Source organism: Bos grunniens, chromosome 3, assembly GCF_055505025.1.
Source record: "Bos grunniens cultivar Pamir isolate PY7600 chromosome 3, Bosgru_T2T1.0, whole genome shotgun sequence".
NCBI lineage: Eukaryota > Metazoa > Chordata > Mammalia > Artiodactyla > Bovidae > Bos > Bos grunniens.
In genome coordinates, this window is record NC_141167.1 from 63,388,321 (window position 1) to 63,414,445 (window position 26,125).

Below are 26,125 nucleotides of genomic sequence, written 5' to 3' on the forward strand. Positions count from 1 at the left end.
TATGCAGTTTCCAAAGTTACCCTTTGTCTGAAAAAATCACCAATTAGTATATATTCTATAAATAGGATTAAAACTTTACATATGCAAATAAGAAACGAATGCACTCAGAGGGAAAGAGATTCTGAAAGGGAGTAATCTGGTTTGAGACATGGATCCAAAAAACAATCATAAGATTTTGTTCTTTAGCATTTGTGGAAGTACATGCCATGTCAAGGAATATACTGAGTCCAAGTACGAAAGTAATAAAAGAAGATTAAAATGATCCTTTCTGAGTGAGGATAATCCATCCAAAAGTTAATGCCAAAAAAAATATTTGAAAGGACCAAAGTAAGAAAATCAGTTTCTCAGTAAATTATAGAAACTAAACTGTAACACAGTGTGTAACTGCAAATTAAGAAACTGCTCTGTCTTCTGAGAAAACCACAAACAGAAAGCATGAGCTTCTGGAAAAAGAAATGCAGAATAAAGAATTCATCTAAGTATCTGGCTCGTTTTCATTTTCTTGCTGTTTTAGATCTAAAAATCCATCAAAACCAGATTTTTTTCATTATGATACTGTTGAAAATCTTTGCAAATGATTATTGCTATTTATATTTTTCCTTTTTGCAACTCTGTATGTTTAAGCAGTAAAAACAGCACAGCTGAACTCTAAATTCCATTTATATTTAACGTTCTAAAAACTCAGCAGAGAAAATCCACAAAGATGATAAAATGCCTTACAAGATAGCATACACTCTCTCCTGAATAAAACTTTGCTTAAATAGTGTTCACAGTGTGTTTGAAGACACACACAAAAAACCCCCTTCAAAGTCAGCTGCAAGTCTTTTATTCTACAGAAAGCTATAGAAAACTATCACTAAACTTATAATTTTAAATAAATTATTTTGATCATTATTTGATACTTAAGTTTGGGTAACCTATAGTGACAAAGAGCAGTTCTGTAGTAGACTCGGGAAGGGAGGAACATGAAGACCAAAAGGAAAGATTACAAAGGTGAACAAAGAAACTTTGGGGTTTGATGGGTAAGTTCACTATTTTGATTTTGGTGACTGTTTTACAAGATAAACATATGTCAAGAATGATCAAATTATACAATGTAACTATATGCAGTTTTGCTGTATATAAATTATACTTCAATAAAACTGCAAAACAAAAGCAATGTTTTATATAACCACCTGTGTTTTTGGTAAACAATAGCTGTCAACCATTCAAAGAACCTCAGAAAATTTGTACTCAGATAAAAATCAGCGAAACTCAGACTTCAAAATGTTTTGGAGATAATAACATGACTGTGACTTGATACTTACCTTTAGATAAATATCACTGTGGGTACTCACTGTCTATGTATTTAACTCATTTAGAATTCTTATGAGCACCTTAGAGAGTATCTAGTCATTCCTTCAACATGTAGTTACTATGTGTCAAGCATTGTTCTTGGTACTGAGCATACGCTTGAGAAGGAAGATATTCCCTGGTTTCATAGAATGTATATTTTGGAGACTCTTTACTTACATTCTCATTTTGTTGTAAGTTTGTGGCAGGGAGTGAGAATCTTGGTGATTTAAAAACTTGATTTCTATTGTTACTGGGAACTGGCATATATCAATTGCCCATGTTTGTTCTAAATACACAGCTATGGGCCAGCGGCTTCTCAGGCGGCTCAATGGTAAAGAATTCGCCTGCCAATGTAGGAGACGTAGGTTTGATCCTTGGGTGGGGAAGATCCCCTGGAGAAGGAAATGGCAACCCACTACAGTATTCTTGCCTGGAGAATCCCATGAACAGAGGAGTTTGGTGGGCTACAGTCCACAGGGTCGCAAAGAATCAGACATGACTGAGCGTGTGCACGCACACACATACACACACACACACACACACACACACACACACACACTCACCCATGGGCCTGGGGAAGTCTGTGTTTTTTCTCATTCTCTCATTTTCCAAATGGAATGAATATTATGGCCATCTTGCTTTCTCTAATATCATATACTGACTAGTTAAGATGTAGACTTAACATCTGTGCCTCACTGAGAATCCACCTTACCCAAAGAACCTGGCCTTGGAGCTCAAAGCAACAACTGATCAATAGGTTGGGTTATCTTTCTTTGGAGAAAGAGGAATGTATTTTCAGTTATGTGGATGGCTGCAGCATATCACCAAAGGCATTTGAAAAACTATGTAAGTGGGAAGAAGGGTATATAGGGCACCAAAGGCACAAAATGTAGAGGACATTTCTTTTTATCTGCTCACCATCTCTTTGGGAAATGACCCTCTTCCCCAATCTGTAGTGTGTGTGCTTCTGGTCCCCATAGCAGTATTTAGGGGTAGGTAAATGATCCAAATCCTGCCAGTTACAGGATTCCTGTTCCAGTGGATGTTGTGATTGATTTAAAGACGACCTAATCCCAGTCAGATTGGCTGCAGTCCATCTTAGAATTTCTGCTAGAGCTAAACAGAAAGAGGAGTGCTTTCCTTTTGCTAAAATTGATCACTCTGAGAGCAGCATAACCCCAGAGTTGCCAAAATCCAGTTTCCACAGCGTGTTGTGAATGAAGCCAAAGGAGGTAAGTTAAGACTAGGAGATGAGGGTAGTTTGATTATATTCATCTAGTTCCTGTACCTAATGAAACCTCTTGGCACATGCACTGCTGGACTTCCTGACTACATTAGCCAGGCCCGAAAATTGGCTGAAAATTGTTTGAGTTAGATTTCTGTCATTTTTAATGGAAATAGATCTGACTAAAACACTGAACTATCTGCAGTTCTTTAAATACACATAGCTTCATCATATACCTGTTCTGGAATATCCTTGCCCTATGTTTGCATTTGGTAAGTCTCTGCTATTTCTTCATCAACCAACCTTCTTGGAAGTCTGTCTTACCTCCCTGTCCCAGGTTCCTTCATCACACAATTTGTTACCAACTCAATTATATCATGATCTGTGAAGCTTATCATTGTTCCTCTTCGTCAAAATCACCAACTTGTTCCTTTATATTCCTACAGAACTATTAACATGGCTTTTTAGTACTTAATGCACTATATTATAATTTGTATGTGTTTCTTTATTCCAATATGTGAGCTGAGGGAGGGAAATGAATGTCTCTTACTCATCTTTATACCTCCAACATTTAACTTAATATGTTGCTGGAGACAATGCTCCATAGTCTTGAATTTTGCACCTTACACAAATGAGGTACATAGCTTTCCTCTTACCAGTCTCTCTTCAGGGAATTTTGCATAGTAAAGAGATAATGTCTTCCCCTACAGCAAAAGGCAATAATACTTATTGTCCAGATAATAATGTCTTTCTCTGGAACCCATTATTTTTTATAGCTGCCCATTATAAAAGATCTAGCTTACCTCAGCTCAAAGTTCCTCTTACATAATGCAACCCACTGCATATGCAAATATCATCCAGCTCTCTTTACATCACCCTCTGAGAAATGAAGATCACTGAGTCAGTGAAAAAAATGTTGATACTCCAGCAACTACTACTGCTGAGAGTAATAAACGATCCTTTGTCTCTGTCCCAGGAGCCTGTGCGTTCTCTCAGAATCTATGAAATGGTTAAGCTAACTTGTTGCCTTGCCAATAGGATAAAATATCAGATCCTTCACAGTCCTTGATGGTTCTAGGGATGGGAAGGAATACTGGTGGAGAGACAGCTTTCTGGAAGAGAACGTATGAGGGCTTTACCAGATGATAACAGGATAGGATATGGGAACTGGTAGTGAACATGACCAAACTGTACAGTCAACCAGGCAATAAGCTGTCCCCAACTATACTACCTGCTAAGAGGAGGAACTGGGAAAGATGGCTATAGACCAAGTACTGGGGGTAGGAAGTACCTTCGGAGACAGTTGACCTAGTTGTTGTTAACTCTTATTTTGGATGGAAAGATAATCCTCATCAATCTGTTGAGCAGCCTCAGGTCTAACTCACTGAAACAACAGTACTAAGTACTATTATTAACAGTAACTGATAAGATTTATCCTAGGCTGGCAGAAATTTCTATTCCCTTTCAGACAGCATGGACTACCATCTAAACTGAGTATGAAAAGATAGAAATTTGTGAATACTAATGGGATCGAAAAAGCAAGAGAATTCCAAAAAAACATCTACTTCTGCTTTATAGACTATGCCAAAGCCTTTGACTGTGTGGATCACAACAAACTGTGGAAAATTCTTCAAGAGATGGGAATACCAGACCACCTTACGTGCCTCCTGAGAAATCTGTATGCAGGTTAAGAAGCAATAGTTAGAACTAGACATGGAACAACAGCCTGGTTCCAAATCGGGAAAGGAGTACATTAAGGCAGGTATACTGTTACCCTGCTTATTTAACATATATGCAGAGTACATCATGCAAAATGCCAGGCTGGATGAAGTCCAAGCTGGAATCAAGATTGCCGAGAAAAATATCAATAACCTCAGATATGCAGATGACACTACCCTTATGGCAGAAAGTGAAGAAAAACTAAAGAGCCTCTTGATGAAAGTGAAAGAGGAGAGTGAAAAAGTTGGCTTAAAACTCAACATTCAGAAAACTAAGATCAATGTATCTGGTCCCATCACTTTATGGGAAATAGATGGGGAAACAATGGAAACAGTGAGAGACTTTAATTTTGGCGGCTCCAAAATCACTGCAGATGGTGATTGCAGCCATGAAATTAAAAGACACTTGCTCCTTGGAAGAAAAGCTATGACCAACCTAGACAGCATATTAAAAAGTAGAGACATTACTTTACCAACAAAGGTCCATCTAGTCAAAGCTATGGTTTTTCCTGTGGTCATGTATGGATGTGAGAGTTGGACTATATAGAAAGCTGAGCACTGAAGAATTGATGCTTTTAAACTGTGGTGTTGAAGAAGACTCTTGAGAGTCCCTTGGACTGCAAGGAGGTCAGAGCAGTTAATCCTAAAGGAAATCAGTCCTGAATATTCATTGGAAGGACTGGTGCTGAAGCTGAAACTCCAATACTTTGGCCACCTGATGTGAAGAACTGACTCATTGGAAAAGACCCTGAAGCTGGGAAAGATTGAAGGAGGGAGGAGAAGGAAACAACAGAGGAAGAGATGGTTAGATGGTATCACCAACATGATGGACAGGAGTTTGAGTAAGCTCCAGGAGTTGGTGATGGACAGGGAGGCCTGGTGTGCTGTAGTCCATGGGGTCGCTAAGAGTCAGACATGACTGAGCAACTGAACTGACTGATGGGCAGAAAGCACGCAAATCAATACAACTGGTTTACCTGGGAGATGAGGGGGAAGATTCCATATTTTTTTCCACAATACCACTGACATTAGGATTGGCTGGCTACTGAATACTGTTTCTGACACAGCTTGGAATCAAAGGCCTTAATCAACTGGCACCAATCTACTTTTTACAACTTTATCGGTCACTCTACCAACACAAGGGATCTGTATCAGCTAGCCAGTTTTAGACACTGTCTGTAAATCCACCATGAATATTGTTCAGTACCTAGATGTCCATCTCTGCTCGTGTGATTTACCCTGTCTGTACTGCCCTCCTGCTTTTCTGCCCTTATTCATCAACAATCTAATTCAAGATCCATCATTTCCATGAACTCTTCCCTAATTATCCTATCTCATGTTAATCTTTCTACTAATACTGAACTATAATAATTATTCTAATTCTCACAAGATGTCATTATCATTATGTAACAGTATATGTACATATCTTGTCTTTCTCAAGCAGGCTGTAAATTTCCCCAAATTATGGATAATACATACATTTTCAAATATATCCTACTGTGTTCACTAGGCACAGCCATGTCCACCGTAGGAACTCAAGAAATAATTTTTTTTATTGACTGATTTAATCACATTTTCTTTCAGCACTACCTTCTGAGTAACAACTAGGAACACCAAATTAACCCAACAAAACCCAGGTGGTAAAAGATGCCAAAGATCTAATTGGTTTAAATGAAGGGAATTCAAGCACTAAGTTCTATTCAATTCATGTAGCTGACCACAGGCGGCCTTATTCTGGTTAAGTTCACTAAAGTGCTAAAACAGACATTTAGAAGCATGGCTTGACTTTATATGAGCAGAGTCTCCAAATGAACTTCAGTTTTGGTTTCTAATGAAGACCACCCTGGTAGAAAAAGAGGACCCACTTCATGTCCACTTCTGCTATCTCCGTGATTAGTGGTCACTTGTGCAATAAACAACTGGCTTCATTTACCAAGAACATCATCCAAAATTCAACTACTTGGAAATCTCTGTAGCCCAGGGAGGTTAACAGCTGAATAAACAAACATTCTAACTATCCTGCTACCAAATTTGAAGGTGGTTCACTGCCAGAACTGGGAGGAAGCATAAGGTCAGCGCTCAAAACTGATATTATTATGGTTAAAGAAAAAGAAAAGAGTCTGGCACAGTATTTTCCATATGTTTTTATAAAAGACAAAGAACTATTATGGAAAAAATTTAAACTATGCTTTTTTTTAAATTAAATGTATTTATTTTGATTGGAGGTTAATTACTTTACAATATTGTATTGGTTTTGCCATACATCAACATGAATCTGCCATTGGTATACACGTGTTCCCCATCCTGAACCCCCCTTCCACCTCCCTCCCCTTACCATCCCTCTGGGTCACCCCAGTGCACCAGCCCCAAGCATCCTGTATCCTGCATCGAACCTGGACTGGCGATTCGTTTCTTATATTATACATGTTTCAGTGCCACTCTCCCAAATCATCCCACCCTCTCCCTCTCCCACAGAGTCCAAAAGGCTGTTCTATACATCTGTGTCTCTTTTGCAGTCTTGCATACAAGTACATGTTTTGAGACACCTCTAATATTTATAAGTCTACAAAAAGCTGAATGCACAGGTATATTTACTTCTTTGTTACAGAAATTTAATAATTCACCTGGAATAAGCAAAATGCTAAGAAGCAAGAAAAAAACTTAAGTAGTCTAAAGTGACATTTGTTCAGATGATCTTTAATGATGAACAGTTTTTTCAATGCCAATGTCAAATTCTACAACTCAAAATTCATTGCATTAGTTTCAGCTTTCTGTTTAGTGTTGACATGTAAATATCCTTGAGAGAGAATTATATTGCCCTTAGCTGTTAATCAGTTAATGAAGGGAGTGAGATATATTTCTCAGGTCTTTCTCTAAAAATAGGCTTTGACAAGAATGGTAAATTATGGAAGGAAAAAGATACACTGGTTGTTTGAAATAGATAAGAACTCATGCCCAAGAGGGAAACAATATACACAGGAGAGACCAGAGGCCTCAGGAAAGAAATTCTTTGGCTATTTCATAATTTTCTCTGAGAACTACACTGATCCTAGACTATTAAAGAACGACCTGATTTTCTATTTTTATCAAAGCTAATTAATCTTGATGTTTGGGAAAAAGAGACAGTGGGGGCTTTACACATTTTGAATTTAGTATTTAGTTCAGTTCAGCCGCTCAGTTGTGTCCCCATGAACTGCAGCATGTCAGACTTCCCTGTCCATCAACTCCTGGAGCTTGCTCAAACTCATGTCAAAGCTCTTTTAAGTTAAGACTTAATCTAATTCACCATTTTTTTGTTTGTTTAAGTGATTAACATAAAATAGGTATCTCTAGGACTTCCCTGGTGGTACAGTGGATTAAGAATCCACCTTGCAATGCAGGGGACATGGGTTTGATCCTTGGTCCAGGAAGATTCCACATGCAATGGAGCAGCTAAGCCTGAGTGCCACAGCTACTGAGCCAGTGAGCTGCAACTACCAAAGCCCTTGTGCCCAGAGCCTGTGCTCCTCAACAAAAGAAGCCATCAATGTGAGAAGCCCACGCACTACATACAGAGTAGCCCCCGCTCTCTGCAACTAGAGAAAGCAAAGAAGATTCAGTGCAACCAAATAAATAACATAAAATAAAAAGAGGTATCTCTAAAGGATCTGTTGAAAATTAGTAACTTAGATTTGGATTTTCTCTTAAAGAGGAGCCAAAAAGGCAAGGGTACTCCTATAGTTAGGTGGACCTTTGGTTCTAAGGATCAGCCAGTCACTAACATCTACATGGGCTTCACTGATGGCTCAGTGGTAAACAATCTACCTCCTAGTGCAGGAGATGTGGGTTCGCTCTTTGGGTCAGGAAGATCCCCTGGAGAAAAATATGGCAATGCACTCCAGTATTCTTGCCTGGGAAATACCATGGACAGAGGAGCTTGGACTGCTATAGTACATGCGGTCAAGAGTCAGATGTGATTTAGCAACTAAACAACAATACACATCCACATAAGTGCCAATAAAATTGTATGTAGAGAGACTGTCAGAGATTAGTACCATCATTCAAGATCTAAAATATGTAGGGTTTGTGCTCTCTATTAGAGCACTGTTTAATTTGTCAGACTGGCCCCTACAGAAATCAGTTTTATTCTGCAGAGTGACTGTAGACCACCACAGCCCCAGTTGCAGCTGCTGTGTCATATGTATTGAATAATATTATCACCCAAGCAGATGATTGAGACCCCCTTCACATGGTGTGTAATCACTGATTTGGCAAATGCACCCTTTTCATTTATGGTTTTTAAGAGATTGAAAGGTAGTTTACATTCATGTGGGCCTCTTTCAGTCTAGAAGTATCAGCAGTTCATCTTTACAGAGACAGGTATTTTAGTTAAGTGTGCCTCTCCTCCCTTTATAGGTTTAACTAGCACCACTATCTAGGGGATTACAGAATACCTGATCCACAGGAATGGATACCCACAGAGCACAGCATCTCTACATTGAAGGAGATATAAAAGTGACCTCCATGATACGATCCATTTGTCTTAATCCACCTTGTACCATTTAGAGGTAGCCAGTCTCATGGAACATTGGAACTGCCTTCTAAACTTATAACTGAAGAACCAGCTCAGAGGATGTTTTGTCTCTAACAGGAAGGATACACAAGTTTGGGAACCAAGAAGTAGAAGTGAGTGTGGTCCTATCTGCCATCACTTCTAGTAAAACAGGATAATTTCTGCTTTCTGTCCCCACAATCTTGGACTTCACAGGGATGGAGATCCTGATACCCAAAGGGGCTCTCCCTTGACAGGAGACATAGCAAAGCTCTTAATAAACTAAAAATTATGGCTGCTACCACAGCACTTTAGATTTTTTATGACAAGATATAAGAAAACAAAAAGAGAGGCCACCAACTTGGCATGGTTAATTGACTGAAAAACAGGAGGAAAAGGAGGAAAGACTGCTTCATACCAAAGAGGCAGGAAGGAATTTATGTGGAATACACGTGATGCAATGGAACTCCAAACAAAAATTCATGCCCTAGGTTTTGGTTAACCACTAGACAAGTCACCAAGGCCTACTGAGAAGAAGGTGAGTGTGAAAGGGATTTGAAATGGATAGTGAAGGAGAAGAAATAAGTACCAGTTGTGGCCCCAATTGAAACTGGATCGACAACAGCCATAGTACATCCCATTAAAACAAACAGACCTATTAGACCAAAAATAAGTGGTGATACAGCACATGAAAAGAGACTCAACATAACAAAAACAAACAGCCCAATAAAAAAAGGACAGAAGATCTAAATAGACATTTTTTCAAAGAAGACATACAGATGGCCAAAAAGCACAAGAAAAGATGTTCCACATAATTAATTATTAGAGAAATGCAAACCAAAAGTACAGCGAAGTATTACTTCACACTGATCAGAATGGTCATCATCAAAAAATCTACAAACAATAAATGTTGGAGAGGGTGTAGAGGAAAGAGAACTCTTCTACATTGTTGGTGGCAATATAAATTGGTACAACCACTATGAAAAACAGTATGGAAGCTCCTTACAAAACTAAAAATAAAGCTGCAATATGATCTAACAATCCTACTCATGGGTATATATTCAGAGAAAACCATAATTCAAAAAGGTAAATGCACTCCAAAGTTCACTGCAGTACTGTTTACAACAGCCAAGACATGGAAGCAACTGAAACATCCATCAACAAATGAAAGATATATGTATATACAATGGAATATTACTCAGCCATAAAAAGAATGAAATAATGCCATTTGAAGCAAAATGAATATAGTTTCTTATGCTAAGTGAAGTTAGAAAAAGACAAACATATGATGTCATTTATATGTGGAATATAAAAAAGTGATACCAATGAACTTATTTTACAAAAAAGAAATAGACTTACAGACATAGAAAATAAATTTATGGCTACCAAAGGGGATAGTGGAGAGGAGCAGGGAGATAAATTAGTAATGAACATATACATACTTATGGCAGAAAATGAAGAGGAACTAAAAAGCCTCTTGATGAAAGTGAAAGAGGAGAGTGAAAAAGTTGGCTTAAAGCTCAACATTCAGAAAATGAAGATCATGGCATCTGGTCCCATCACTTCATGGCAAATAGATGGGGAAACAGTGGAAACTGTCAGACTTTATTTTTTTGGCTCCAAAATCACTGCAGATGGTGATTGCAGCCATGAAATTAAAAGACGCTCACTCCTTGGAAGGAAAGTTATGACCAACCTAGACAGCATATTGAAAAGCAGAGACATTACTTTGCCAACAAAGGTCCGTCTAGTCAAGGCTATGGTTTTTCCAGTGGTCATGTATGGATGTCAGAGTTGGACTGTGTAGAAAGCTGAGCGCTGAAGAATTGATGCTTTTGAAGTGTGGTGTTGGAGAAGACTCTTGAGAGTCCCTTGGACTGCAAGGAGATCCGACCAGTCCATTCTGAGGGAGATCAGCCCTGGGATTTCTTTGGAAGGAATGATGCTGAAGTTGAAACTCCAGTACTTTGGCCACCTCATGTGAAGAGTTGACTCACTGGAAAAGACTCTGATGTTGGGAGGGATTGGGGGCAGGAGGAGAAGGGGACAACAGAGGATGAGATGGCTGGATGGCATCACTGACTCAATGGACGTGAGTCTCAGTGAACTCCGGGAGTTGGTGATGGACAGGCCAATCATAGGCCTGGCATACTGTGATTCATGGGGTCGCAAAGAGTTGGACACGACTGAGCGACTGAACTGAACTACTATATATAAAACAGGTAAACAAGGACCTACTGTGTAGCACAGGGAATTCTACTCAATATTCTGTAATGACCTAGATGGGAAAAGAATCTAAAGAAGAGTGGATAAATGTATACGCAAAACCAATTCACTTTGTTTTACACTTAAAATTTACACAACATTGTAAATCAACTAAACTCCAATAACAATTTTTTTAAAAATTTAAAAGAACTACATGAGGTGATGGATGTATTAATTATCTTGATCATGATAATAATTCCACAATGTATATCAAGTCATCACATTGTATACTTTTATAAATATAATTATATTTTCTGATTATCCCCAGTTATTTTTCAATGAAGTTACAAAATATCATAGAACTTCTTATCATTAAAACAACATGACAACTGTGTAGGAACAGACAACCATTCAAGTGGAACAGAAAACAAAGTTCAGACATAGACCCCAAAACCATTAAAATTTAGTATATGATAAGGGTGACATCTTAAAATCACTGCTGCGAAGACAAATTGCTTAACAAATGGTTCTGGGACAACTGAGAAGCCATTTAGTAAAAGATAAACTTAAGCATATATATGGCAATATTCACACACACACACACACACACACACACACAAAACCAAGTAATTTGCTCAAGGTACTCAGGCTACCTCCTCAATTCTCATTCAGAAGACATCAATCCCAAGCATCGTATTTTTCAACGATTAACTTAAGCCTTTTGCCATTCAATAATTAACAAAAGCTATCTCAGAAGTATATACCTAGGACCATCATTTTTGTCCCTTATTTAATAACTTTTCCTGGATTGTACTTTGACATTGTTATCAATCTATGCTCAGATATGGAAATCACACAATACCATGAATTGCTGCCGTTCTTTTGTACAAGCAATACATTTTTAACCAAGGGAGAAGAGAAGCCTAAAACTGACTGTTTCATTGTTTTGCCCCAGTACAAAGTTCAGACTCAAGTTTGCAATTAATTTCTAATAAATTGTACTGAAAGTTGTAGCTATGCTGTGTGTTTTTCAATCTCAGCTGAGTTTTTAATTCAAGTCAGAAACTATGTTACTAGCCCCCAGTCCCTTCCCTGGTTACTCTTCACAAAACTGTTTGAGTACCTTCCTCTTGCACACACAAATTACCCCCACTCTTGGGATTTACTCTCCTACTTACAGAGAACACAGACTCCAATCCTATTGACCTCTTTCAACATCTTCCTTCTTTTGAAACAAACCTCTACACTTGTGCTCTGCATAACTTCTTTATTCTCAATCTTCCTTGCTTTTTAAAAATGCACTGAAGTCTTTGAATTTCCCTCTAGGGTTTGGGTGTTGCTTTAGGTACAATATTGGATTTTATAGTGATTTGTTACTCAATTCTAAATATTTTCTAATTTCCATTGTGAGTTTTTTTTATTCTCATGATGTTTTTAAGTTACTGAAGTTTATATACTGCTCTTAATATTGTCAATTTAAAACTTAATTATACTGTAAACAGAGAATGACATTCACGTTCTGGAGGTGAGTGTCTAGGAATAGTATTTTTGAATCTCGTTTCACAAGTCCTAAATAATTTCATCTATTACAATTGCTTCAGTTAATACTTCTATGTGGAGTACTATATCAACATGTTTCTCTAGTTCATTTGAGTTTCAAGTCTACAATTTTCTATACATTTATGAGACTGCTGCTAAGTTGCTTCAGTCGTGTCTGACTCTGTGCGACCCCATAGACTGCAGCCCACCAGGCTCTGCCGTCCCTGGGATTCTCCAGGCAAGAACATTGGAGTGGGTTGCCATTTCCTTCTTCAATGCATGAAAGTGAAAAGTGAAAGTGAAGTCGCTCAGTCGTGTCCGACTCCTAGCAACCCCATGGACTGCAGCCCACCAGGCTCCTCCGTCCATGGGGTTTTCCAAGCAAGAGTACTGGAGTGGGGTGCCATTGCCTTCTCCAATTTATGAGACTAATTTCCCGTATATCCCATAGGCACTTTAGCCCTAACAAAATTAAAACCAAAGCATTATCTCCACCCACCCTAAATATCTTCCTCCTTTTTTATTCTGTTTTGAGAATGAAGATCTGCATTCTCCCCAACTGTTCAAGCCAAAATTATTACATGCATCTTTTATTCCTTTCTCATATGAGTTGAATGAACTGGACTGTGATTCAAATGCTGTGAATCATATTTCCTAATTATTTCTTGGAGCAGTCCTTTCCTCTCTATTTTTACAGGCCCTTATCATTAGCCCCTTGGCCTTGCATTATCCTCCCAAATAGCCACAGTCTTGCCACCTCTCCTTTTTCTCCTCATTGTCATCTCTCCCTGTCTCTTTCTTTTCTTTGTTCCATCTATCACTTATACATTGAAATACATTTCTGATAATTGTATTCCTTTGGTTAAAAATTTTTGATCAAAAACAGGATAAATTCTAAATATAGCACAATATATATGATTGTTTATCTGAGAAAATTCATCTACTATGCAATGAGAAACTTTTCAGGCTTGATATATGATTAAACATGCTGTTTTAAATTCTTAGACATACAATTCTATTAAGAGCCTAATGTCAAGAAAGATTTAAATAGAAGTGCTGCCTTATATTGGAGAAGGCAATGGCACCCCACTCCAGTACTCTTGCCTGGAAAATCCCATGGGCGGAGGAGCCTGGTAGGCTGCAGCCCATGGGGTCGTGAGGAGTCGGACACGACTGAGTGACTTCATTTTCACTTTTCACTTTCATGCATTGGAGAAGGAAATGGCAACATGTTCTTGCCTGGAGAATCCCAGGGACGGGGGAGCTTGGTGGGCTGCTGTCTATGGGGTTGCACAGAGTCGGACACAACTGAAGTGATTCAGCAGCAGCAGCCCATGGCAATTAGTTATAGAAGCCCTAGCTTCTTCTTCATAAACTATTTAAAATAGGTAAGCAGTGGCCACAGGACTGGAAAAGGTCAGTTATCATTCCAATTCCCAAAAAGGACAATTCCAAAGAATGTTCAAACTACCAGATCATTGCGCTCTCTTCACAAGCTAGCAAGGTTATGCTCAAAATCCTTCAAGCTAGGCTTTAGCAGTACCTGAACCAATAACTTCCAGATAAACAAGCTGGGCTTCAAAGAGGCAGAGAAACCAAAGATCAAATTGTCAACATTCACTGGATTATGGAGAAAGCAAAGGAGTTCCAGAAAAATAACCTACTTCTGCTTTATCAACGAGGCTAACACTTTTGACAGTGTGGATCACAACAAACTGTGGAAAATTCATAAAGAGATGGGAATACCAGATGACCTCCTGAGAAATCTGTATGTGGATCAAGAAGCAATAGTCAGAAACAGTCAAGGAACAACTGACTAGTTCCAAACTGGAAAAGGAATATGACAAGGCAGTATACTGTCACCCTACTTATTTAACTTACATGCAGAATACATCATGTGAAATGTGGCTAGATGAAACACAAGTTGGAATCAAGATTGCCAGCCAGGAAAAATATCAACTTCAGATAAGCAGATGTACCACTCCAATGGCAGAAAGTGAAGAGGAACTAAAGAGTCTCTTGATGAGGGTGAAAGAGGAGAGTGAAAATGGAGAGGAGAGTAAAAGAGGAGAGTGGCCCAGAATTCAACATTAAAAAAACTAAGATCATGGCATTCAGTCCCATCACTTCATGGCAAATAGAAAGGGAAAGAGAGAAGCAGTGACAGGTTTTATTTTCTTGAGCTCCAAAATAACTGCAGATGGTGGTGTAGCCATGAAGTTAAAAGAAAGGAAAGCTATGACTAACCTTTCCTACTTGGAAGGAAAGCAGCTTTGACAAACCTGCTGCTGCTGCTGCTGCTGCTAAGTCGCTTCAGTCATGTCCGACTCTGTGCGACCGCATAGACTGCAGCCCACCAGGCTCCCCCGTCCCTGGGATTCTCCAGGCAAGAACACTGGAGTGGGTTGCCATTTCCTTCCCCAATGCATGAAAGTGAAAAGTGAAAGTGAAGTCACTCAGTCGTGTCTGACTCTTCGCAATCCCATGGACTGCAGCCCACCAGGCTCCTCCTCCATGGGATTTTCCAGGCAAGAGTACTAGAATGGGGTGCCAATGCCTTCTCCGTTGACAAACCTAGATAGCATATTAAAAAGCACCTGACAAAGGTCCGTATAGTCAGAGCTATGGCTTTTGCAGTAGTCATGTATGGATGTAAGAGTTGTTCCATAAAGAAGTCTGAGCACCAAAGAATTGATGCCTTCTAGCTGTGGTGCTGGAAAAGACTCTTGAAAGTCCCCTGGACTGCAAGGAGATCAAACCAATCAATCCTAAAGGAAATCAACCCTGAGTATTCATTGGAAGGACTGATGCTAGAGGTGAAGCTCTAATACTTTGGCCGCCCGATGCGAAGAGCCGATTCATTAGAAAAGACCCTGATGCTGGGAAAGATTGAGGGCAGGAGGAGAAGTGGGCGGCAAAGGACAAGATGGTTAAATAGTATCATTGACTCAATGGACATGAATTTGAGCAAACTCTGGGAGATAGTGAAGGATGGAGGAGCCCGGCGTGCTGAAGTCTATAGGGTCACAAAGAATCAGGTATGACTTAGCAACTGAAAAACAACAACAAAAGGAGGAAGAATTGGTATTTGCTGGGACTCAGTACCTTCCAGGACTCAGACAGTTAGGCAATGTTCTGAATGGTGACTGAAAATCATAAAATTTCAAAAGCAACAGAGAAAAAAATTTCTGGAAAATTAAGTGATGAGTGAAAACATGGCCCATGCGTACTTTAACCTGGCTTCATAAAGAAAAGTATGGTTTTTAAACCACACTGATAGCAAGGAGATGACACACTCCTTCTAGGATACATACCATATGTAACTAAAATTACAATACAGTAATCCATGTTTGTAAAAATAACCTTTAAAGATAATAAAAGATCAGTTGGACTCTATATCCTCAGTATGATGAAGACAGGTAAATATGATTCATTCCAGGAATGTTTTCATGACAAATGATTAAAAGAATGCAGGCTCATAAAAAATATAAACATATTAGTCAGTTAATTACTACTTTAATTGTCTGGTAATAATACATTTTATTACTATAAACAATTTCATTCCCCCAGCATTATGACATCAATACATTGCTCTATTTTACCTCCTATTACCTATTATCAAAACTAGATGCAATTATGTTGTTTTGATTTTTGAACCATTAACCTCTAATATGTTTTTAAATTAGACAGTCAATAAGAATAGACAATTGCTAAAAGAAATTAGCCAATTCTGAAAGACAGTTGTGGAGTAAGAAACAGACCTTAGAGTTTACCAAGAGAAGGAGAAAGCATCAAGATAGTACTATTCCTAGAAAGTCCACCTACTGCTTTGACACTATGGGGACTTTATTGATCTAACTTTTTTTATTGTGAAGCCAAATCCACTTTCTCAGTGTCACTGCTGCATCTATGACTCTGAATTAGATGTGAATGTGTATTTATATGTTTTGTTGTTGTTTAGTTGCTCAGTCGTTCCAACTCTTTGCTCCCCCTTGGACTACAGGGTTATATATTTATGTATGCCTATATTTTGGTTTATATTTTTGAACTAGGGTGAGCTTCAGAAACTAATCTCCATGTAGTATATATTTGACTCATCAAATGATTTTTTTAAAAACTTGAATGTTTCATTTCATATGTGTATGTCCTATGCAGTCTTGCAGAAAAGAAAAAGCCCCTCTACATCAAGGATTAAGCCAAAGTAAGAATTTCAAAGAATATACTATGCAAGCAAATCTTATGCATGTACTACAGACTCACTCATGTTTATTCTAGAATATGAGATGCAAATGATATGCACACATTAAAAAATTGGAAGCAGTCTGCATTAAAAATTCAATGGCATTTATGTTCTGAAATTTGACTGCAAGCCCCACCTACGTGTTACTAGTAGTTGTTGTGCAGAACAAATAAAGCAACTGTGATCTAACCAGGACTATGTGGCTATACCTTTTCTATTTTCTGGAGATCACTGTTGCATACCTCCCGACATAACAGAAAACATTTAGTCCAAACTGTTTACAAAGATATAAACTTTAAAGAGAATCTTGCTTAAGCCTATTATATAAAAGGTTTAACTAATCAAGCTTAATTGCTATGACATTTATTTAAATTAATTACATTCCCACCAACATTTTACCTCTGGTCCTGGAGGGCCAGATGGCCCTTGGGGTCCTGGGTCACCTGTTTGGCCCTACAATGTGGAGGTTGGGGGAGAGAAATCAAAGTATAAATATTAATTTAATAAATATGATTGAAAAAGGAAACATATAGTATGCAAAAAATATATTATGTCACACAAAGTTGTAATGACTTTCTGGCAAACAGCAGTCAATATATTATTTCAAAGTTGTAATGACTATTCAGAAAGACTTAAAATCATTATCACTGCATGAAACTTATTACATAAGATGTGTATAGATCTATACATATTTATCCCTAAATATTAGAGATACAAATTAATGGAGATCAAATGAAGGAAAAAAAATTGTGGTGTGGATGTGTGTTATCCAAAGATAAGAGAATAAGGTTTGACTTAACAAAGTAGGAAACTCTAGATAGGAACTGCTTTCATAAACAACTAGAATTCTAGGATTGCCTCTGAAAAATTCTCTCTCCTTTGGTAACTATAAGGGGCCTGATTTAGTAATTAAGAATTACCTGGATTTAAAAGCCTGTTGCTTAATCTCTCTCAGCCTATTTTCTCACCAATAAAACAGGAATAATAATGTTACTAACATTCTTACAGTCATTATGAGAAATAAATGAGACAAATGTAAAGTGTTAAGCACAGTGCTTAGAACATAGAAAGTACTCATTAAATGTTAATCAATTTTATAACTATTAATCCTTCCATTCACATCCTTTCTCATTTCCTGGATGTTACCTAGAATTCCTAGATTGCTTTGATCCTTTGATTAAACTTCTGAAGATTTGATTTCTATATCTCTGCAGCCATTTCTGACATTCAGATTAACAATGTGAAATCAAGGCTGCAGAAGAAGGGTAAAAGCCTGATCCTGAAGAGGGTTGGTGATCCTCAAGTTGAAACTACAGAACACGGAAGGCCACTAGTCTGATATCCTTGTTTTCATTAAAACAGCTGAACGCATTATTTTTGTCATATTAAATTTCTATGTGAGCTTCAAATCTGACACCAGGTCACAGAATACATAAAATTTCTTGAATTTATTATACATAAACTCTTCTGTATAACAGGGGTTTATCCAGTTTCCAAGAAGTGAAGCATAGTTTTCCATGTGTACTAAATTCATCCTCATACGGTGCTACAGTCTCTGGACTTAAGCAGTACACAGTACACCTACAATTAAACCTAGAGAAAAGTAGTAAAATATTATGCAGAAGTTCGCTTAAGTTCCCCTAAACAAACAAAATCATACCTGATAGTGAGTCTATCTGAGGAGTCAAATTTTTGAAATGAAAAGTATCTCAAACAGATAGACACAACGTTTTCACTGAGACCCTCTAGTGGCAAAATCTAAACAAGACGCTACATTTACAAGCTTGAGGAAAAAATGGAATACAGCAGGCCTTTGTTACCAGAAAAGTCGATCCACAACCTGATCTTTATTTGTGGAATAATTTTATTTATCCTTCAGAAAAATTTTCATTTTGAAAAACTTCAACTGCAAGTTTCCTTGAATGTCAATTTACCTTTATAAAAACGTAAAGAACTGAATAATGATTAAGTAAACTTCGACAAACGGTAGCAACTTCCAGCTAAAAAATGAAGAGGACATAATTGACTTTGTTTTTTCTCTTTAAAAAAACAGTATTTCTTAACTTCAGATAGGTAATTTTCTCTAGTTTTTAAATACTTGCAGAGTAAAAGTCTCCATATTTCAGAATGTTAAAAATCTTCTAGATCAGAACATTCTTTTATCTTGAAAACATTCTTTCATGTTGCAACTTAGATCCATTTGCAAACTATCAGTGACACGAATGTTGTAGATCACAGAAAACCAAAAGTAGGAGACGTAAAAGAATAAAGACATTCATATGACTTTGGCCTTCGTTGCATGATAGGGAGCAAATGGTTTAGAAAGACACTAACTTGTACAATTTATTTTTAATATAGTTGCTGATTTTTGTAAGAAATTTTTCATTAAACAAGTGTCTCTTTCCATAACTAGGAAAGGTTTCTAAGTCAAACATCTACAATTTTTTAAATAACAGTAAGATACAAACAAGTGATAAAGTGAGAGTCTAAAGTCAAGGTGGTCTCATAAATAATAATTCCTAAGTCTCTTATCCTATCTTTAGTCCAAAGTACATATTTTTCAAGATTTGATAAAACAAACAAAAAATAGTCAGCTGTCTCTGACCAAAGTAATCCCTGCTGATATTAACATTTTTTATTAGAATAGTACGGAAATGTACAATATGAACAAGTAACAGTCTCACTCTCATCATTTCGTGCTCCCTGATTCACTGCCTAAAAGTACCACATGAGAGTGTCTAGTGACTCCAGGAGGAAAAAAATTAAAGGTTTGAAGACAACATGTCAAAGGTGAAACAGGAAGTCTTTGCTTTAGCTTGGACTAGAGAAACACTGAGAAGCATTATTACTAAGAAAGGAAAATATTAAAAAGTCACAGAGCTGCAAGGAACCTTACATATGAGATAGTCTGACACTCATTTTAAACATGAGAAACTAGATACCATGGTGGTTAAATATCCAGTGTCACAGCAGGTCAGTGTCAAGGCTGGAACCAAAATCTACATCTCTGTTATTTAGACCAGTTATTCAGCCTTCCCTAATTTCAATAAATATGTAATCATTATAAATTAAATCAAAGAGTAAAGAAGACATTAAAAAGGTTTACCTGATATAAGCATGATATGACTAGTTTTCTCTAGTAATTAATTATAAAGCATGAGACTAATACCACTTATTACTTAGTACTGGCCTTAGAAAATATGTCATACCATTTCATTATTATCAAAAGAAGTATTTTGCTAACACTGCAGATACTTAAAGCTCCTTTTAAGTGGTTTCAAATCATCCTTGAAAAATAGAAGCTTTTTGTTAGCTTGACCCATTCTCCTGCCGCTTATGAGATTCACATCCATGGCACAAGTCTGGGTACACTGTCAACTGAGTGGAAAGTAGTAAAGGCAGAGCTCACCATCAACGTATCATTAGATAAACAGATGCCAGCAATTGTTCTTTGGATTACATGATTCCTGGGAAATGTATATAAAATGCTGTCACTGTTAGAAATCATAAGGAATGGTGATGTAAAGCTACGTAACTTAATGTTGTTTGCTGCTGCTGCTAAGTCGCTTCAGTCATGTCCGACTCTGTGTGACCCCATAGACGGCAGCCCACCAGGCTCCCCCGTCCCTGGGATTCTCCAGGCAAGAACACTGGAGTGGGTTGCCATTTCCTTCTCTAATGCATGAAAGTGAAAAGTGAAAGTGAAGTTGCTCAGTCGTATCCAATTCTTAGCGACCCCATGGACTGCAGCCTACCAGGCTCCTCCATCCATGGGGTTTTCCAGGCAAGAGTACTGGAGTGGGGTGCCATTGCCTTCTCCGTTAATGCTGCTTACTTTGATGCAAAAATAAACAATCTAAAGATGAGAGGGTGCAGTTAGGGAAACATGGTGAAATTGCTCAGGAAAACAACACTCTTTTATAGTGTTAGATTAATAAATTATAATTTTATATCTAATTTTTGGATCTGGAGAATTCATTCCATGGACTCTATCGTCTATGGGGTCGCAAAGAGTCGGACACGACTGAGCGACTTTCACTTCATTTTGGATCTACAATCACAGTCAAAGAGTTGTATAAAACCCTAAAACAATCTTAAAACCCTGAAGCATAAAACACTATGGCACAGTGGCTAAGTGAGTGGACTCTGACATCCGTGGTCACCAGGTTTTCTTGGGTGACTACCAACTAACTCTGGGACCTTGGGCAAGTTATTTAACTCTCCGTGTCTCACTTTTCCTCATAAGTAAAATAGGAATAGTAATAGCACCAACTTCATATGACTGTTTTAAGGATTAAATTAGAAGTATAGGTCTTAGAATACTGCCTGGCATTTTGTAAACAGTGAATTTTAGGTATAATCATTACTATGATTTTTAATACGTAGATATATACCATTAACTCAAGTTTTAACCACTCTATTTAAATGTTTTTAACTATTCAGTAACTTTAGTTTTATAGTTTACCTGGCTTCAAGTTAACTACAATACACAGTATCCTTTTATTTCAGTTAATTGATGCTCGAAGATTTAAAAAAGACAAGGAACTAGAATATTTGGGCCCATAAGAGAGTATGACATGCTGTATTTTCTTCAGAATGTTTCCTTAATGAAACAAATATTTGGATAAATTACAGTGTTATTTAAGGTTGCTTTATATTTTCGGGCTTAAAATCTACTTCTTAGTTTAAATTCTATCTATAATAGATTAACAAAAATCTTTAAGGCTCATGGAAATTTGGCTTTTGACTGGGATGAAGGAGGTGAGGAGGGTGAGGTGCCATAATCTATGGATTGTAAGCTGAAAACTTCAAGGATTAGCTGTATGCTAAAACTGGAGAGAAAATGCCATACTGGTACACTTAAATCCTACTTCTTACATTCCACGAACACCAACAGGTATCAAGGGTCATGCCATAGTGTGCATTCCATGAATCAGAAAGAACAAGCAGAAGTTCAAACCTACTGAAGGTCCTGGCTTTCCTCTCATCCCTGGTGGTCCAGGAAAACCCACAGCACCCTAAAAGAACAGTAGAGAGAGAAGTTATTACACCACAGAAGGCAGATATGCCTCTACTTACGAACTATTAAAAGAAGTCATGGAATTATTAAAAAAAAAATTGAGAAAATGTTTCAAACAAGACATGCAGAATCATATTGATACTATATCCTAAAAAAATACCTGATTTGAAATAATGAGTACTCCTTTCTTTTTAAAGAATGCATGCATTTTCACTGTGTTTTTTTTTTTTTTAATTTATATAAAACTAATGGTACCTTGTCTCCAGTATATCCTGTTTCTCCTTGCTCTCCTGCAATGCCTTGTTCACCCTGGGGAGCACAATTTCATACAAAGACATTTAAGCAATGCAAATGTGGCAATAAGAAGGCAAATACAAGTTATACAAGAAAAATTTCTCTATTTTTCCTACTTTTGAGAAAACATATAATTGATATTACAGATTGGATCCCATATTTTAATAAAAATATTTTATAAGTGGTGTTGACTCAAAAGAAAAGTAAATGTGATAAAAAAAAATGATCTCTATGACAATGTAAATATTTAAATCACCTTATCACCTTTGATTCCAGGTAGGCCCTTATTGCCCGAAAGACCCTAAAAAAGAAAGTGATACTTTGTGACATTATAGAGAAATCAAAGTGAAATATCCATTATGTAAACAGAAGCATACCATTGGGCCAGGGATTCCAGAAGGTCCAATTGGTCCCACAGGGCCAACACTGCCCTGGAAAGCAATAAGAAAGAAAGGTATCCTTGAGCACCACTAGGATTAAAAAGAGAACATAGTAAACTTAATGAAATAATTCATCTTACTAAGTTCCCACACAAGCTTGTTCTCTAACAATTACTTTTCCTCTTTACATTTATAAATCATACCATTCATTCAAATTTTAGTGAGGTCTATTCTGCTTCCTTAAGCCTACTCATACTGATCTTATCTACTAGGATCCTTCTCTTCCTTGAATTCTAATAGTTACTATCCGCAGGATTCATTTTGAAATATTTCTCCAAAGAGATATCTTGACGATAGGGGAAATATTTTAGTGCCATGTTCCCAGGAAGTGTTCAAAAAATACTTCATTTGATTTTCTTAGATTTTTCTTTCACCTATTTATTCAGCAAATATTTACTGGGCAGTTACTATTTCCAATGACTTCATGATCTACAATTTGCAGATAATAAAATTTACCGTAGGTTCAGGGAACTGAGTAGTAAATAAAAGGCTCTACTCTTCTGGGTTTCTCTCATTTATTCATCATTTAACATTTATTGAGCAGAATGTGTATCAAGCATTGTAGTAGTGTTGTATGGTAGTGTTGAGGAAACAAACATGAAAAAGACACAGTCACCAATATCAAGCTTTTCAATTTAACTTCTCCAATGCAAGATTACTCAAAAACATTACCTACCACTATAATCTCTTGCAAGCAAGAAACCCAGAAAAACTTCAACACGTCATCTTAAAATTCAAAGGACAATAGCAACTATAAAAGTTTCTGAAAGTAAAATTTGAAAAAATAGTGGAAATCTCTTGATTGTTTGGAGATCGCTTAATTTTTGTGTCAACGATGCCTTCTTTCTTTTCTCTTGCTTCCTCTTTCTGTTGCTACCTCTTATCCTTCTTTCTCTTGCTACCTCTGTGTGCCTGGCTAACACATCATCCTTCATCTTCAAAGAGTTGCTTTCAACCTTCCTTTTATGCTTCCCCAATGTTTAGGAACTTTTAAAGGTGTATTCGTGACAATGCTGAAAACGTTGTTCAGTTTAGTTATAATCCATATTTCTTAGGACGGTATTCCAGACCCTTACTACTAGTTTTCCATCAGTACTTTCCATCCCATCTTCTTCCAGTTGTTTCTACTTGCCTTTTCCTTCTCCCTCCTCTAAATCCAACATTCTAGACACAATGAATTGTTTTCTAGTCTGAACATACTCTCCCTTCTCACACGCTTCAAGCCTTTGAAAACCACTAACGGAATATGCTTCCGCTACAGTACTAAATATACTGCACTGTTTTGTTTTCTTTTTTTTTTTTTTGGTTGGTTTCCTTTTTTGTTTGTTTTCCCCCTGTCTTCCTAGTCTGTGCATTCTGTGAGTGTAGAAGCATGTTTTATTCTTTTTTTATATCTCAAGCCCAACATAATAATTGGCACATAATAGTTTTGAAATGAAGTGTGGAATGAATACTGGAAGAAGGAATCAACTTTAAATTTAAAACAGTGGTTTCTAGAGTGCTGACATAACAGTATATTTCTAAGAGTCCACATTTATATACTACAAATTTCAGAATGGAAAATATGACATCTTTACTTTGGGGTGAGTCCTATAGTCTGTGAAGCATAAGATAAATTATTCCCAACATGCTTAATCCTGAAAAATATGAGACTGTGAGAGGCAGAATAATATTTTTCAACTTGAGAAATGGGAACACAGCATCAATACATCACTGACAAATTCCATTGATGGGAAATAATTATTCTTATAATTACAGTGGCTAGTTTATTCAAAGTTCATAGCTTTAAAACTTCTGATAGTCATTCAAAATACAATAAATGTCTCTGGAAATTACAGAGCACTAATTCATGTAAGAAATGGAAAGGAATATCAAAAACAAACATTTCTTTATTGTCCTGTTGTTTTTCTGTAGACAATATCCTTAATTCTTATTGCAGGAAATATACTACTGTGCATAGTCTGGCATCTTCAGATGAATATGCCTTGTATGCACACTATTCTATTTTACTTTTTAGTATCTCTGAAAGAAAAATCACAAAATAGTAAATTTCAGGAGGTATCAAAAAACATATTTATTATAAAGGACCGAGTAAAATAAAGAATTTGAAAATAAAATGATATGGGTGTAGAAACTTCCAAGAAACATCAAATATGTTGTGATATGTCACAGGCTGTATGGAAAATCCTACTCCTAAAAAACTACATATTCTGAAATTGCTTCATGATAGATTAGTAACAGCTTTCAGTTCCATAAAGATAACCTGAAGGTCCTTCAACACTCCCTACCTATCACACTTCATTCCCATAAGAAGATTAAGCAGACAGAAGAAATAATTAATTTCATGCATCGGGGCTTAGCAGAGGGTGTCTGGGATATAGCAATAGAAGCAAAAAGCCTCCCACAGAATGACAAATACTAGAGAACTACTGAGTCAAAGTCAGTCAAAGAAATAGAGAGACCCAAGGGTAGGTTCTTACCAGAGTAGCAGCCACTAGCCAATCATAGTTCTTGAGTGAACATATCGCCAAAAAGATTGTGAATGCCATTACCGGGCTTTTTGACCATACCCAGCCACACTACCAGGCAATAATCACTGTTACTAATTGAGAAGGCGAATGACAGTAACAATTAATTACATGGAAAAAATAATCTAGAGAAAGCAGTATCACCTCTTGTCAGGAGCTATACCTGCCCTGCTGGAAGGGAATACATGAAAAGCAACAGTTCAGGGCAAACGGATAAACTGTTTACTATGGGACAACGAAGTTCACGTAATCTTTCCTGAAAAAGTGAAAGTGAAAGTGAAGTCGCTCAGTCATGTCCGACTCTGCGAGCCCGTGGACTGTAGCCTACCAGGCCCCTCCATCCATGGGATTCTCCAGGCAAGAGTACTAGAATGGGTTGGCATTTCCTTCTCCAGGGGATCTTCCCAACCGAGGGATCGAACCCAAGTCTCCCGCATTGGAGGCAGATGCTTTAACCTCTAGGCCACCAGGGAAGCCCTCACCTCCTTCCATTCCTCTCCCATCACCCCATACTTCCCAGGCTGCAAGCCCACTCTTTCGATTTTCATTTCCAAAACATTCCATTTCCCCCCATGTCTGTGCATCTGAACACAGCCTTCTTCTGCCCAAGAGGCCCTTTCCCAACTCATCCCACTCACACACAGTCAACAAACAGCTTAAAAGACATCTTTGTGAAGCCACTCTGATTTTCTAGGATAAATTGCTCCATTTTCAGTGGCTTGACTTGAAGCCATATTAGATTATAATATTGCCAGGAAGCAGGAATCTTAATTTGTTTATATATACTTTTTAGGTCTGGCATCTAGTTCAGTATTCATGAACTAGATAATAATAATGGTGCTCCCACTATTTTGATTAAAATTGTAATAATTGCACAATAAATGTACAAGAGAGGAAGTAATACCACCTGTTCTATTTACTTTAAAAATTAGATCCATGTGAAAGAAAGTACTTTGAAAAGTATAAAATCCATCTCTATTACTGTAGAAGAGTGAGGACTACAAAAATGACTGTTAGTTTCATAAGCCATTTTCATTTCTATAGAATCTC

The 26,125-nt window shown here is 37.3% G+C and overlaps 1 protein-coding gene across 28 annotated transcripts in view; it reads right to left on the reverse strand.

Moving 5' to 3' along the window:
- The window catches only part of COL24A1 (collagen type XXIV alpha 1 chain), a 401,096-nt gene that overhangs the window by 223,103 nt on the left and 151,868 nt on the right, over positions 1-26,125 (reverse strand). For 21 of the 28 annotated variants that reach the window (XR_015160374.1, XM_086390890.1, XM_086390884.1 and 18 more), the window contains 5 exons: positions 22,485-22,538; positions 22,364-22,408; positions 22,069-22,122; positions 21,758-21,811; positions 17,193-17,246 (listed from right to left, as the gene is read on the reverse strand). Coding sequence is in view for 27 of the 28 variants with exons in the window: in XM_086390890.1 (XP_086247016.1) it covers positions 17,193-17,246; positions 21,758-21,811; positions 22,069-22,122; positions 22,364-22,408; positions 22,485-22,538 (261 nt within the window). In the remaining variant the exon portion in view is untranslated. The remainder of the gene's footprint in view (positions 1-17,192; positions 17,247-21,757; positions 21,812-22,068; positions 22,123-22,363; positions 22,409-22,484; positions 22,539-26,125) is intronic. The other 7 variants (XM_086390910.1, XM_086390906.1, XM_086390912.1 and 4 more) reach the window with 1 other exon arrangement.